The 13,813-nt window shown below is 47.8% G+C and overlaps 7 protein-coding genes across 7 annotated transcripts; 4 read left to right on the top strand and 3 right to left on the bottom strand.

Moving 5' to 3' along the window:
* Nucleotides 1-134: 134 nt before the first annotated feature.
* On the top strand, nucleotides 135-4,374 carry AGABI2DRAFT_178193 (hypothetical protein; the record flags this gene model as incomplete). Its single annotated transcript, XM_006460684.1, has 5 exons — nucleotides 135-236; nucleotides 286-443; nucleotides 498-796; nucleotides 893-1,915; nucleotides 1,980-4,374. 5 exons carry the CDS (start codon nucleotides 135-137, stop codon nucleotides 4,172-4,174), a joined length of 3,777 nt encoding a protein of 1,258 aa, XP_006460747.1. The 3' UTR covers nucleotides 4,175-4,374.
* Nucleotides 4,375-4,463: 89 nt separating this feature from the next.
* AGABI2DRAFT_185092 (hypothetical protein) lies at nucleotides 4,464-6,504 on the bottom strand (the record flags this gene model as incomplete). The annotated part of the gene is made up of 11 exons (XM_006460683.1): nucleotides 4,464-4,609; nucleotides 4,644-4,731; nucleotides 4,783-4,849; nucleotides 4,901-4,914; nucleotides 4,965-5,165; nucleotides 5,217-5,280; nucleotides 5,329-5,439; nucleotides 5,487-5,759; nucleotides 5,813-5,912; nucleotides 5,968-6,043; nucleotides 6,096-6,504. The coding sequence occupies 11 exons, from the start codon at nucleotides 6,502-6,504 to the stop codon at nucleotides 4,555-4,557; spliced, it is 1,458 nt and encodes a 485-aa protein (XP_006460746.1). The 3' UTR covers nucleotides 4,464-4,554.
* Nucleotides 6,505-6,715: 211 nt separating this feature from the next.
* On the top strand, nucleotides 6,716-8,149 carry AGABI2DRAFT_192349 (hypothetical protein). The gene is made up of 10 exons (XM_006460682.1): nucleotides 6,716-6,759; nucleotides 6,808-6,841; nucleotides 6,900-6,973; nucleotides 7,025-7,086; nucleotides 7,137-7,279; nucleotides 7,339-7,434; nucleotides 7,490-7,570; nucleotides 7,622-7,803; nucleotides 7,852-7,906; nucleotides 7,961-8,149. Exons 1-10 carry the CDS (start codon nucleotides 6,746-6,748, stop codon nucleotides 8,012-8,014), a joined length of 795 nt encoding a protein of 264 aa, XP_006460745.1. The 5' UTR covers nucleotides 6,716-6,745; the 3' UTR covers nucleotides 8,015-8,149.
* A 181-nt stretch (nucleotides 8,150-8,330) lies between these two features.
* AGABI2DRAFT_203925 (hypothetical protein) lies at nucleotides 8,331-10,217 on the top strand. Its single transcript, XM_006460681.1, has 9 exons — nucleotides 8,331-8,450; nucleotides 8,513-8,564; nucleotides 8,648-8,722; nucleotides 8,787-8,883; nucleotides 8,955-9,075; nucleotides 9,158-9,238; nucleotides 9,301-9,435; nucleotides 9,523-9,751; nucleotides 9,831-10,217. The coding sequence occupies exons 1-9, from the start codon at nucleotides 8,378-8,380 to the stop codon at nucleotides 9,976-9,978; spliced, it is 1,011 nt and encodes a 336-aa protein (XP_006460744.1). The 5' UTR covers nucleotides 8,331-8,377; the 3' UTR covers nucleotides 9,979-10,217.
* AGABI2DRAFT_69157 (hypothetical protein) lies at nucleotides 10,191-11,170 on the bottom strand (the record flags this gene model as incomplete). Its single annotated transcript, XM_006460680.1, has 5 exons — nucleotides 10,191-10,323; nucleotides 10,397-10,634; nucleotides 10,724-10,888; nucleotides 10,942-11,026; nucleotides 11,078-11,170. 5 exons carry the CDS (start codon nucleotides 11,168-11,170, stop codon nucleotides 10,191-10,193), a joined length of 714 nt encoding a protein of 237 aa, XP_006460743.1.
* A 28-nt stretch (nucleotides 11,171-11,198) lies between these two features.
* On the top strand, nucleotides 11,199-12,365 carry AGABI2DRAFT_203919 (hypothetical protein). The gene is made up of 6 exons (XM_006460679.1): nucleotides 11,199-11,307; nucleotides 11,358-11,460; nucleotides 11,512-11,589; nucleotides 11,643-11,679; nucleotides 11,733-11,811; nucleotides 11,864-12,365. Exons 1-6 carry the CDS (start codon nucleotides 11,220-11,222, stop codon nucleotides 12,205-12,207), a joined length of 729 nt encoding a protein of 242 aa, XP_006460742.1. The 5' UTR covers nucleotides 11,199-11,219; the 3' UTR covers nucleotides 12,208-12,365.
* Nucleotides 12,348-13,810, bottom strand: AGABI2DRAFT_150577 (hypothetical protein; the record flags this gene model as incomplete). The annotated part of the gene is made up of 7 exons (XM_006460678.1): nucleotides 12,348-12,481; nucleotides 12,538-12,630; nucleotides 12,692-13,017; nucleotides 13,067-13,130; nucleotides 13,182-13,404; nucleotides 13,467-13,584; nucleotides 13,650-13,810. 7 exons carry the CDS (start codon nucleotides 13,808-13,810, stop codon nucleotides 12,348-12,350), a joined length of 1,119 nt encoding a protein of 372 aa, XP_006460741.1.
* Between the last annotated feature and the right edge of the window lie 3 nt (nucleotides 13,811-13,813).

Raw genomic sequence — 13,813 nt, 5'->3', positions numbered from 1 at the left:
CCCTTGTTCTCTCCTAGGCCCTGATTTTTGCATCTCTGCCTTGGCGATACTACTCCCTTTCATACCCTTGGTTTCCTCCTGTCGACTGTTTGTATTTCGTTGCGACTTCGTCAACCTATTTGCGCTCTTTCAACATGCCAATGCCTTTCTGGAAGCCGAATTTTAAATCAAAGGGCAAGGAGACCGGCGGGAGCTCTTCTGCGTCAGACAGCGGTGATTCGCCGATTTCGACTGCAGTGAGCTTTTGTTTCAGTTTATTTTTTCAACATCTGTAACCACAATCAGTCCTCCCAGGCGGAACTTCCGATACCATCTCGTAGTTTCTGTTCAGAGCAGTCAATACCACCGCGTCTAAACGATTCCACCCATTCCCTAAATGCTGGAATCGGTACATCGATCACGAAGAAACTAGAGCAATCTGATGGGAGTGGAACACCTATGCAGTATGTTTGAATTTACTCACAGGTCATGGCAACTACTAGACGCTTATATGTCAGGTCGGTGCAACCCTTGGATTATCAACCTCGAGATTATCGCGGCCTGCCTCCTCCCTCGACTTCTTCAAAGAGAATCTACAGCATGCCTGGTCCTGAAGAATATGACGAGTACTATACCCGAAATGCTCTCGAAACATTCAAATTCGGTTCCCCCAGCATCACTACCATGACTGACATTTCGTCTGTGGACCCTCTTTCATCTAATGATGATTTTCAACCTCCAGCAATTGACACTACACCACGTCCCTCCCTTGCCGTCTACACGGAAGGCGCCCGCGGCTTACCATCGCAGATGACAGGTCCGTTTGAACGGGTCCCAACAGTCAATCACCGATCTATGCAAAGTGATGCAACATTTCACACATCGTCGGCGTCCCCTTCTGGTTCTTCTATAGTCCACCCCATCGATCGGTCACGGTCCAGACGCGAAAGTTCTCAGGAGCGATCCTCCGACGATGAACCTCGTGTGCGCTACCACAGACCCCCACACGTCGAGTCTCTCTACTCCTCGACCGACGATGCTTCTTTTCGTAGCGACTTCTATATGTGTGACGATGAAGAATTTTCCGACGTCGACTTCGAATTTAGCTCTTCCCACCTCAATAATGAAAGTTCCGACAGTATCACACCATCTGGGGAAGACAGGTTTCGTGTATCTCATCTATCAGCACGGAGAGGGAGCAACCCTATCCCAATCCCTGGTGCTCAGGTGGGGCATTCTCAGGGTCGTGACAGGGAGGACAGCGCGGCAACTGTGAAGTTCCCGACGCCTAGTGCTCCTGGTCCTTCTATTACAGGCCCCGCTTCTCTGACCAACGTTGCTCCAAATCCCCTCTCGCTTCCAGCTAACAGTGCTGACTGGGACCAGAGGCGAAGAGCTTTTCAAGATAGGGTAGAATCTCCTACTTCAACTCGGTCGCACCCCCATCCCCACGTCATTGACTATACCTCGGCCGCTGGTCCTTCGACTGCTGGCCCTTCTACAACACAACTAGGAGACGTTGATCTAGCCAAGGACTTCGATCCAGATGAATGGAAGAAACTTTCGCACGGGATCAAGAATTTATCTGACTTTCGTGATGTGCGTACTGGTCCTACCGAGGTAGCGAATGGTCAGGGAAGCTGGTGGCCGTTTGCACCAAATGATGCCAGGCGTCCAAGCGTCGCCTCGACAATTCATGATACATTTCAAAAGCATGCTATGGCTTACAAGGACCAGGATTGGTCGTTCCAAAGGGACAAAGCTGACAATGATCCTGGTTCAAAACCAAAAAAGCTCAATGTTTTCATACCGTTCAGCGAACGACCTCGACCTACTAAACGAGGGCCCCCTTGGAGAGGAATGACACTCGGAGATATAGAATATTGGCGAAACGAACTCACTGGTATTTATAAAGTAGAACGAATGGAAGTCTATGGTATGCGAATTTGTAATCATTGATTCGCAACATGAACAAACTGACCTATCTTCCCTGTCATCAGCTAACGATACTAAACCACCGCAGCAACGACTGGCCATTCATCATTCGCGCGATGGGGTTCGACAAGGCTCGCGATCCGGGCCTGGAATTGTTCGTGACCGTTACAATGGGCCCCACACCACTGTTCACAAGCATTCGAAAGCCCCCGCATTCTCGTTGAGCCGCCATTATCGTGACAAGTCCCACTCTAAATTGGGCGATCGTCGAAATCCATCAAAGATACAGCCTCTGCGGAATGCCGTATATATCAATGGAACGAAGACAAGGATGATCCTTTTGGCCCCTCGGAACGTTCAAGAACAATATACCTGCACAGCAACAACTCGAAAACTAGAGTCACATGGATTTTTAGACGATCCTCATAGGAAAGGCGATCCAGATCGCTATAGACGGCTGGCAGATGAAGATGAGAAGCAGAGGTTAAAGGAACAGTCGAAACGGGAGAAAGAGTTGGAGAAGAAAGCTAGGAAAGACAAGGGCAGGGTAAAAGTTAAAGGCTCAGAGACGTCCCCCGGGACCATAGAGAGGTACTCGCCGACCGTGAAACCAAATTCTATTAGAAGTCCGTCTCGGCCTTCTACTGCTCCTACCTCTTCCTGCGCGCCAACTGCACAGGCAGAATGGAGTGATGCTCCCGGTTCATCTCCAATGCAGGACGCTATTCGTAATACTGCCTCGGCAGCGGACTTGACAGTGCCCGCGATGGAATGCACTAAATCCTCGACCTCAAGGGTCACTGTCGCCGTCTCCCAGGGAACAGCATCGACACAAAAGTCGATGCCGGCTGCGGAAGGTTTGGAGCATCGATCCACCTCCAGAACGACTTCGCCGCCTGCGTCTCTTCCGTCGGAAATTTCTCAGCCTCGGTCTTCTTCAATATCGATAGAGCAGTCTACCAGCACTACTTCAGAAACCACTGCTGTATCCCTTCGCCGTCGCTATGGGGGTGATCACGATGAAGAGGACGATGTAACGGACGAAGAAGACAAGCAGATTGGGCTTGCCCCTCGTCGACGCAAGCGCACACCTCATAATGAAGTATATCACTCACTTTCTCCGGAATCCATTGATTCGTTTGCCAACCAGCCAGATAATCACTCTCGTGGTTTGTTTTCCTTGATCAGTCGCAACTCTTCAAACCGCACCCTACATCATCATGATGTTCCCTATAATCCTCCGTGGCTCTCCGCTCCTTCGCGTCCCAATAGCCATGACTTGCAAATGCAAGTTGTCGCTGGCCTCAACAGCTCCTTCCAGGGTGTCGGTTTACTCCCTACTGACAGGGAGATGCACGAAACCAGGCAACGGAGGGCGAAGAAGCAAGCATTAGATGATACTCGAACGGAACGCCAATATACCAAAGAGAAGGATGTCTTCATTGATCTACCAGACGAAGCCCTCTACATGCTCGTTCCTCTCTGGCCGTCCGATACGGATCCCGTTTCAACAAAAGAGCATCCTTTCAAAATACCCGAGCTCGAGAGTGCGAAACGCTTGTATGCTGTTATATATTATAAACCGTGGCATGAGTCATCCAAGAAGAAAGGCAGGGAGAAAAGCAAGAAACGGCTGTCGCCCTCTTCCTTTGAGGGTTTCTATATGGATGATCGCAATGTTCTGATGACCGAATTCTACATTGGTGCTCGAGTTGTCACTTATGACGATCTTCAAGGTTCCAACATTCGTGTTCCAGAACTTGGCCTTTCTGTCATGGGTCCCCTGCAGGAGGCTTTTGAATCGGCTCCAGTCAATAAACCTCGTCCCAAAGCACCGGACCAACCAGACAGAAAGGGAAAGGGAAAGGAACGAACGGAGACGAAGTCGTTCTGGGATTTCATTATTGGAACATACACTTGTCGCGACGATCCCATTGAATTTCTACCAGATGGTTTCAAAAAGATGGCCCTGGCAACTCAAGAAGAAGAAATTCCGACTAGCAACAACGCTAGCACCAGCAGTTTAGCAAGTGTATCCTCAACCGCCAGTGGTGCTCTAGGTACCAACTCTGCTGAGCAGGAGATTGCACCTTTTGCGGAACCTGGAGCTTCAGTTGACCCTCAGTATCCGATCAACAGTGAAGAGGAGCCGATTGAAGAGCCGCCCATTATCTTAACTCCAATGGGTCGTGCTGTGTTGGAAATGGCTTTCATGGGTGCAATGGCTGTTACGGGATTTACCCCTCGACCTTTCTGGTAACAGTTCTTTCACATTTTCGTCTATTTCGTTCTTTATGGGCTGGTTACTCCCATTCAATTCACTAAGGTGGTTGCTTTCGAATTGTAGTACGGCTTCGGATTCTCGATGTAACGAACTAATTGTTATATAGCTCTTCAGTATGTCTCTCATTGTACCATGAATATGTCCCCCCTATAGCGACATTGAATAAGTAGACCAATATATACCCGAGCATCATATATATTAGAAATAACACAACAGGCCACGCGCTCAATTTCATGATTGATTGTTCCGCACACGTTTGGATCTGCGATTTCCAGGTGGACTTTCAATGGGGTTCTGCGCTTGCGCTTGACTCTGTGAAGCCGAAGTGGCACAGTTTGCACGCAAACCAGATACGTCTATATCAGAACTATCGCCGACCGGAGTCCCATCGGCCAGTTCATCTCCATTATCCTGAAGATTGGAAATCTCATTACTATCATTCAACTGAGCGGCCATTGATTGCGCTGTGCGTTTGTTCGATTTACGCCCCTTGGTTTCTTTCGAGGGATTGGGATCCGATGGCCGCAAATTGGCTGAAATCGATGAGTTGATCAAATCCTGACTATATGCGGTCTTTGACGCACCGTGTATAACGGGAGCTAGGCCATAGATTCTGTATAGATGGAAGACGGCCTGTTCTTTATCTTTAGCCTATAACGGCGTCAGTTGAACCGATTAGATGCAGGACGCCACCGGAGCTACCTCTACCATAAGATCTAGTTTATCCTCAGGAACGCAGTCAGCCATAAAAATAAAACATACTCACCCATATCATCAGGTAAGTCAATGGGAAGGGTCTCACATCGATCCGCGTGAGCCCGACGTTCCATAAGTGTAACTGCTCCAGGTCTCGGTTCGCTTATGTGTTGTTTGGGACGTATTCTGCGACGTTTCCAGATAGCATCTGCGCGGGTTATGATCTCCGAAGGTGGAATGGAGGAAGGATTGAGCATATCATGGTGATAGTCTGTTGAACAAGTCAATGATTACGCCAACAGATCGATTGTATTTATCTGACCAAAAACAAGAGGGATATCTAATTCCTCACATAACGGGAGAAGCTCTTCCGCGTTATAACACATCTAGGAAACTTCAGCATTGGTCGGGCGATTTGTATCTCGAATACTCGCCTCGTCATTTTCTAACACGAGCCGGGCCCGGACATGAGGAAGAAGTTGCTCGGTGACGGTTTGCTTAAGGCGGTCGAGAGCGGCAGTTTTATCACCATATGTCCCACCTCCCTACCCAGTTGTCAATATCTAGAGACTAAAAAAGTATGGTAACTTACATGTACGACCATGACACCATCCACACCAACCCCCATGAGGTCTAGCATTTGACAGTGATAATTCAGTTCCCTGACAGCCGCTCCACGAACCGCATCTCTGGGACTGCCGAGCTGAGTAAACTGACCGGGATGAGTAGTAAGCCTGTGACCATATAGCTTGGCAAGGTCCCCAGCCTCTTTGAGAAGATCCGCACAATACCCAAGAGAGTAACCGTGCTTTTCATGTGAAGCAAACGGAAACATTTCAGATGAAAGGCGGAGAAATTGGATGCCCTGCGAAATTGATTCTATGAGCCTCGCCTAGCGTTGGAGGGTAGCACGCATACATTGTCTTCGTTCCACTGAATCATGGTGATAAGATCTCGAACGTTTTGACGACCGAGATCTTTAACCCAATCCAAACCATTTTTGTTAATGCTGTCAAGTCTGCAAGAAACTAGGTTATTTTATGCCACCTAGCCAGAAAAGAAAATGAACCAACCTGCATGTACGAGAACAGAAGACAGATTCACTAGCAGGCCTCTTGTTGCGGAGTACTGTATTCAAACAGGCATAACCTATCAAAAATCCTTGAGTCGTAGACGTGGTCACAGATGTCATTAGACATACCAAGTCTTCCCTTGAATGTTGTTTCCTTGCGCTCGACATCGGAGATTATGTACTCAGGCTCGGGTTTCAGCTGCCGTTTGCGACGTTTCTTTGGAGGACCAGCCTCGCCCCCGTCTTCGTCTCCTTGCACTTCTTTCGACTTCTTCACACGTTTTCTTGGCTTTGGCCTCTTTTCTCCTCTTAGCGGCCGGTACTCTTCTTCCGTTCGCTCCGAGGATGTGTCGCCACCAACAGTCGGAATACTGATATCAGTATTGTTGACATTTACAGAGATAGCAATTTCTCTTCTTTGGACCGTACGAAGGACAGTGCTAGTTGATTTCACATGTTCTATCCGCGAAAGCCGCGAGCTTCGCCGCAGTGCAACACCAGAACTTCCGAGGTCAATGGGCGGTAAGATGCTAGCCATTACTAATCTGAAGCGAGTGATTTGACCAAGGACCCGGCAGGAGGCAAGAAGGGAAGAGAGCATGCACAGCAGCGGCGCATTTTAGAAATGTTTTGTCGTTGGAGCTCGTGCATGTCTCGATCTCCGCTGCTGCTGCACTGACCGAAACTAACAAGGACAAATACATCAATTTCTAAATCAAGCATATCATAGCAGGGCCCAGAGTTGACCCCTTAACACCTGTCTGTCACCTTCCTATAATATGAGCTGGGCTGGGTATGTGTTTATTCTAGGTCTCTTCTCTACTCAACTTGGTTTCAACAGATTCAAAAAGTCTGTCAATCGGGCGGGCACCACAGTCAGTGCTGATTTTCGCCCTTTACAGTGCAATATCTGACTCCGTTGATCCGAAATAGTTGCTGCAGAAGACAGGTCAGATAGAACGAACGGTGGATAGACAGTACGAGGATGAAGAAGCCAAGTATCGTGTGTGAGTTCGCCACCTTTGTCATCGTTACCGTCATGTTTAAGAGCACTTTAGGTTCGAGAAGGAATGTCAAGCCTTGCAGAAGGACAGCAAGGCCTACTGGGATGCTATGCGTTGTGTGTAGCCACTTGTTGCTTGTGCGATTCAGTGTCTCATCATACCGTAGCCATGACTGCAGCACAAGGACGCATTGCTGATACACTTGAAACCTTTTACTCTGCTGCGGACAGAAATTCCGAAGGGGCCATGGCAGGACATGCATACAAGCGTTCGGTGGATGACCTTGATACCACCTTCAACCGAGAGCTCGTGCGTCCGTTGACTTTGATCAATTTGTGACTATGAGTGGGGTGTCTGATGAATACCAGGACGGTCCCTATCGTACAACCATTCTGGAGCCAATTGGCAAGATGTGTGCCTACTTTCCCGTAGTAAACGAGCACATAACCAAACGGAATAAGAAGGTAATTCTGTGGCAACACCTATATGTTCGTTAAACTGACGCTGAACTCTCTTCAGATGCTTGATTATGATTCAGCTCGCAGCAAACTACGGAAGATCATTGATAAACCCAGCGAAGATCCCACGAAACTTCCTCGAGTACGAATTCGATCTTCGTCATCTCACTATTCCTTATCTCACTTTTCCTAGGCTCAACAAGAACATGACGAAAACAAAGAAACTTTTGATCTACTAAACGAGCAGCTGATCAACGAACTTCCTCAATTACTTGATCTACGGGTTCCATACTTTGATCCCAGTTTCGAAGCCATGATCCGCATGCAGGCCAAATTTGCAGAGGAAGGCTACGAGAAGCTTAGTGGTGTACAACGGTAAATTCATCTGTGCTTTTGTGCGAGATTGGTCTTACTCTTCGAAAGTTATTTTGCCGATAATGTGCGAGACGACTATGCTGCTGGGCAGCTTGATGCGCAGGCGAGTTTATAAATTGTTTGCTGGTAAATGAGAAGGAGGTTACAATATTTCTAGGTGGAGAGTGTACTACAGGAGATGCGGGAGCTCTCCATATGTGGTGGAAATTAATCTGTAGTATGGTCACCAGTTATATATTCAGTAGGAGATACCTATCAGCCGTTCAGCTCACATCAAAACCGGTGCTGAGGCGTGAATTGTTGAGGTTCACTTGTGAAACGTCTATGACCTTTGCTGCCGCTATGAGAACAAAACACAAAGTCTGATTGTACTTATCCTATCGCGACGTCGCTATCTTTGGCATTCTCAAAATCATATGATTCTTGGCTATACTGCCTAATGTGCCTGTACCTGATTCTGTGAAATTCCCTGGGAATGTTGATCAGACGACTCACCGGAGAACGAGCTCACTTACGCCGGAAGTATCACGAAACCTATATAAGCGCGGAAATTACTGCTAGCTGTCCCTCCCTCATGTCGCATGTACCTGACGACGTTTTATTCGAACACAATGCTCGCGTTCGAGGTAAAGTAGTTGTCATTACAGGTAAGCTCTTCATATCATTCAATTCTGTGCGCGACGGTTAATGTGTTATGGGGATAACATAGGTGCTGCAAATGGTATAGGACAAGAAACGGCAAAACGGTTTGCTTCTTATGGGTACGTGTTGTACGATATATATGCAATGGCACAACATTTAAATTGTAACTTCGGCATAATGTGATTTTATTGTATCCTTGTAGGGCCAAAGTCGTCATCGGTGACAGAGATACCAAAGGAGGAGAAAAGACAGTCGGGGATATTGAACGAGATGGAGGGTATGTGTGCTTGGCCCTCTATGTATGGGAAAGAAAAAAGAGGGGGACTAACTATGCTTAATAGGAAGGCCGTCTTTGTGAAATGTGACGTCCTTTCATGGGAAGACCAACTTTCCATGTTCGAAACTGCCATTTCAAAATATGGCTCCGTTGATATTGTGGTACGGGCATCATTTCATTCTCGCTTCTGCTCCTTCCATGCAGGAAAACCGGATATTTATTTTTCGAATAGATACCTAACGCGGGAGTTACGGAAATCTCACATTTCCATTCGGTCACCCTCGATGCAAGTGGTAAACCGATGATTCCAAAACTGTCAACATTGGATATTAACCTCACCGGGGTTCTCTACAGTAAGTCTATCTCACAAGTTCATACAAATCTCCGGTCTCCACCGAGTGCTAATTAATAACAAATTGCTCATACACTTATTAGCTATCCATCTGTCTCTACATTATTTGAAAGTCAATAAAAAAGCTGGTGACCTTAAATCACTCATTCTCATTGGATCTATGGGTATGAAAGCTTTTTTTTTACTTCTAACTCTCTCCGTCTTTGTTGAGGACCACAACATTCAGCGTCTTGGATGCCTATTCCCGGGGCAGCTCTCTATGCAGCTTCGAAGCATGCAATCTTGGGAATAATGAGATCCCTCCACCCCGGCCTAGAACTGCAAGGTGTCCGTGTCGGGGTCATTCACCCTTTCTTTGCCGGTATGTAGAAACAACATTGGCGGGGGAAGACACTTTTCCCAAAAGAAGAATACAAACTAACTTTAATGTTGCTTCTCCTTTCCCCAGATACGGCTATAGTTCCGTTGCCAGTGAAGGTAGCTCTCGCAGGAATCCCGCTCACACCGGTGCCGCGAATTGCAGGAGCAATCTTTCATGCCGCTACGAATCCAGATCCCGAAACCAACGGGTGTGCATGGCTTTTACTTGACGATGGACCAGTCTTCCGCATAAAGCCTGAAGAGTTCAAACAAGGAGTGTACGGAATGATTGACAATCGAGCCAATGCAGCTCTTCAGTACGTTATCTCTCAAATCGCATAGAGTTGGGGTTCTGATTATTATTATTTTCATTTCATTTTCGTTTGTTGCGATCAGAGTGGCCAAAGGACTTCGTCACTATTACCGGGTGGGTAGAGATTTGTGGCGTATATTTGGCAAGCAGCTGGTAGTTTTGGGTATAGGTGCTGTCTTAGCCAAAGTGGCATGGGACCGAAGAGAATTCCTTGCAGATTATATCCGGTGATCGTGTGTCTTAATTTACATGCTTCATTGTCTTTGTAAAAAAGGAAAGGCGAGACCATCAGATAGGCACGAAGGAATCGCAAATGAGAGACAGATCAGAAGGCGGAAGTAGATGCTTAACAAGTTTCTAGAGCGGATCCGACAAGACAAACAACCCATAGGATTGGCCAATATAGGCGGCATTCCCAGAATGAAGCGGTAAAGGCCGGTCAACTATGTTGTTCCGCCGGTATTGGTATCTCTGATCTCGATGAGAATGTCTTCAACTGCAAACACGATATGGGCATACCTTCTACTATTTTGAACGCGGATAAATAGCCAATCCACAGCAGCTCTAACACCGGTCCTAATGAAAAAGGCGGAGATTCCCCATGAGCGAAGTTGTATCAACAATGGACGTGGGGGTAAAGAACATTTACCCTTCCAAGGCGGAGATGCCCATCACATCCAAACTTGCAATTCGTTGTCTTCTAGCACTGATTTCGCTCTCGTCTTCGCCATATCTAGCATGGCGTCGCGTACTCTCCAGCTTACGCTGATACCAGTCTTCGTAATCGTGCCGGATTTCTTCGACCGAAAGACTCTGCGGCGAATCCTGTTTGTTGGCGAGAAGTAAGAGCGGGACGCCGAGAATTTGGGGTGCGGATAAAACAGAGTCTATATCACTTGGAAAGTTTTGAATTGGCACGCATAAGTTTATGATTGAGGCTATAAGGATGGAGAGGAAAGAAATTACGAGAACATACCAAATACTTCCCAGCCTTCGCCGAGTCGTTCGCGGTCTTCTGCGTCTATCACGTACACGACGGCATGACAGTCGTCGAAATACCGGTGCCAGATATTGCGAATGCCGCGTTGGCCGCCAAGGTCCCAGAATTGGAGGATCGTGGAAGGCAATGTGATCTTCCCAGCTGTGGTGGGAACCGGAAATGAGATGGGCAGCAAAGGTAGAGCTTATGCATACTGTTCTGGCCGACAGTTGGTCCTATCTTGTCGGGGGTGAGACCGGGGACGTCATTGTAGAGAGTCTTGATTTTCTCGAGGAGAGTCTAGCGGACGGGTCAACAAAGGAGACGGGAGGAAGAGAGGACGTTGCGGACTGTTTTTCCGGCGCCGTCGAGGCCAATGATGATGACGGAGAATTCCTCTTTTCTGGTCAGATAATGGTGGAGGCCCTTGAGGAGATGATACATGGCCAAGGAGCTGCCAAACACGCGTCAACAGCGCCCTTGCCAACTTGCCATGGGCTACTACTACTATTCCGCAGCGTACTCGTATGGCCTCCCCCCCTTCCTGCTCGTTCTCCTCCTCCTCTATCTCCTCTTTACTGGTCAGGTCGTTTCTACTGCTATATACAACAGCTTCTCATCCCACTTGCAGGTCGCTTCGATATCGGCCAGTTCCTCCAGGAATCAAGTCCATACGCCTGGGGCGCAACTGGAATTGGCCTCTGTCTCGGCCTGAGCGTGGCAGGCGCCGGATGGTAGGCAAACGTATCCACCACAAAGGCTGTAGCTGACCGATTCGACGCCAGGGGAATATTCCTGACAGGCTCATCTATTCTCGGAGGTGGTGTCAGGTCACCGCGTATTACAACCAAGAACTTGATCAGGTTCGTGCTCATCTTACCCAAACTACTCCAGGAGGCTCATAGGCATACTCTAGTATCATCTTTTGTGAAGTCGTCGCCATCTACGGTGTTGTATGTCTCGTCAATCCTCTTTTCTTCATCCCGTCTTCATTGGCGACCCGTAGATTATTGGCATCGTGTATTCCGCAAAGCTGACCTATGTTCCTGATGACATGCTCTACACGCGCAGCAATTACTTTACTGGTATGGTACAAACCCTCTTACATTCCGACTTGTTCAACTAAACTATTTCCAGGTTTTGCGCTGTTCTGGGGTGGTCTCACTGTCGGTGCATGCAACCTCCTTTGCGGTGTTTGCGTAGGCGTTACCGGCTCTACTGCAGCATTGGCAGATGCCGCAGATCCAAATCTTTTTGTAAAGATTCTTGTTGTCGAGGTCTTTGGCAGCATTCTTGGCCTTTTCGGACTTATAGGTTCGTCCATTCTCCCCTTGTTCACTCCAGCAATTTCTGACCAGTCCAATTACTCTTACAGTTGGTTTGCTCATGACAGGAAACGCCCAGGACTTCCAAGCCGCAGTCACGCCAGTAGCGAATATTGCCCGCTCCTTTGCCTCCCCTTTTGTTTTCTGAATTGCTAATGTTGCTAATACCACCTCGCTTGCGGACTGATCGTAGATGCTGTCACTGAATACATCTCTTGCGTCGGTTATGACACTCGTGCAGAATACCATGGCATATACTGAACATACTTATTCGACATAAAATAGCCTGAACAAAATTACTTGTCAAACGGACTCTCGGCGTATTCAAGATCATCATCGTCTGTATTATGCCGTTGGGCGTGTTGATTCTGAGTTTGTGGCTGATCTCTGACCAGAGAAATCGGTCGCTTGGGTAAAAGACCGAGTTTACCTGTTTAGATTCAGCAAAAAAGATACACACACGTTTCTAAATGACAATGAACTTACCTCCGTCAATGGGATTGCCCGGACTTGGGCCTCTCGGAGGTGGAGACGCAGCCACCGTCGCTGATGACGATTGCGCTGCGGAACTTGGCGCAGCTACCAAATACCAACACAGACCACCAGTCAGCGATAAAGAGAATTTGAATTCTGGACTCACCGATTGGTTGCGAAGCTATCGGGGTCACATCGTATCCCTCAACCGCAGTCGGCTGCGTCGATTTCTTCGCGTCAACGTTCGGCGAAGGGAATTGCAAAGGAGCGGACTGAGGCTGCGGGCTATGATTGGGATCGTAGTATGCGGCTGGCTGCGGCATTGCAGTACTTGTATTGTAATCCCCACCGGTGGCATGACCTCCACGGTATGGCTGATAATCCGTTCGGGGAGGTGGTGATCGTGTTGCGGCATTGGAATCGTGAGGGGTTGTAGAGTTTGTGTTGCCCCATGTCGGTTGTACACCTGATCCACTTGCGTCTGATTCAGGCCTAGAAAGAGGTGAACAAACAAAAATTAGTAGAGCGATAAAAAGCTTACTTGTCGAACTCTTGAATCTTGGCTTTGACTTTCTCCATGAATGCCCCAAAGGTCTTCTTTCCAGCTACAACATAATGAGTTTCTTCTGACCATTTCGTACTGCACTGAGACTCACACGCTGCAATCCTATTAAAGTGCTCTTGAACTTCGCTCAGAGTATCGTTGCCACCTGCAGCATTCGGTTGCTGTTGTTGCTGCTGCTGCTGCTGCCGAGTTTGTAATTGAGGGCGTCGCTGTTGTTGTTGTTGTTGCTGTTGCTGTTGCCACAGCTCTTGAGCTTGTTCTTGTTCTTCAAGCATAAGACGTCTTGCAAGTTGCTCATCTAATTCCTCTTGCGTCTATTCACAAAAATTCAACAAAAGCGCTAGAATAGACTGATGATACAAGTTAGCCAACATACCATAGTACGCTGTTGAACTTGATTTTCAGCAGCAGGCTTAAAATTCGGGTCGCTCATTCCAAGGAGAAGATCAATCGCGCGATCCTGGTTTCCATCACAAGACTCCAGCACAGATTGCCTATCCAAACGACAAATTAGATCTTCATCTAATTAGTACTTGAAGACGAGATATGGAGAACATACAGGATGGCCTCATCGTAATCGGGGAAGATGGCTTTTAATTCAGCGATTTGTGGATTCTTTCGACGCACTGGTGTATCTGGTGCGCCGGTACGAGTTTCGGGGATGGGAGGTGAAGACAGCGTAGGGTTTGTTATGGATTGTCCTGCCAGTGCGCTGGGCATAGT

This window comes from Agaricus bisporus (genome assembly GCF_000300575.1).
Source record: "Agaricus bisporus var. bisporus H97 unplaced genomic scaffold AGABI2scaffold_5, whole genome shotgun sequence".
NCBI classification, from domain to species: domain Eukaryota; kingdom Fungi; phylum Basidiomycota; class Agaricomycetes; order Agaricales; family Agaricaceae; genus Agaricus; species Agaricus bisporus.
Note: the sequence above shows the minus strand (reverse complement) of the source record. Positions and strands in the feature narration are given on the sequence as shown.

Bases quoted from the DNA above. Each gene is read 5' to 3' on its own strand.
- AGABI2DRAFT_192349 (XM_006460682.1), top strand. The intron at 7,087-7,136 runs GTGTGTAGCCAC...ATCATACCGTAG, and splicing joins CTACTGGGATGCTATGCGTT to CCATGACTGCAGCACAAGGA. The intron at 7,280-7,338 runs GTGCGTCCGTTG...GATGAATACCAG, and splicing joins CCACCTTCAACCGAGAGCTC to GACGGTCCCTATCGTACAAC.
- AGABI2DRAFT_203925 (XM_006460681.1), top strand. From the start codon at position 8,378: ATGTCGCATGTACCTGACGACGTTTTATTCGAACACAATGCTCGCGTT. The intron at 9,076-9,157 runs GTAAGTCTATCT...TACACTTATTAG, and splicing joins CCTCACCGGGGTTCTCTACA to CTATCCATCTGTCTCTACAT. The intron at 9,436-9,522 runs GTATGTAGAAAC...TCCTTTCCCCAG, and splicing joins CATTCACCCTTTCTTTGCCG to ATACGGCTATAGTTCCGTTG.
- AGABI2DRAFT_203919 (XM_006460679.1), top strand. From the start codon at position 11,220: ATGGGCTACTACTACTATTCCGCAGCGTACTCGTATGGCCTCCCCCCC. The intron at 11,308-11,357 runs GTCAGGTCGTTT...TCCCACTTGCAG, and splicing joins CCTCTATCTCCTCTTTACTG to GTCGCTTCGATATCGGCCAG. The intron at 11,812-11,863 runs GTATGGTACAAA...AACTATTTCCAG, and splicing joins GCGCAGCAATTACTTTACTG to GTTTTGCGCTGTTCTGGGGT.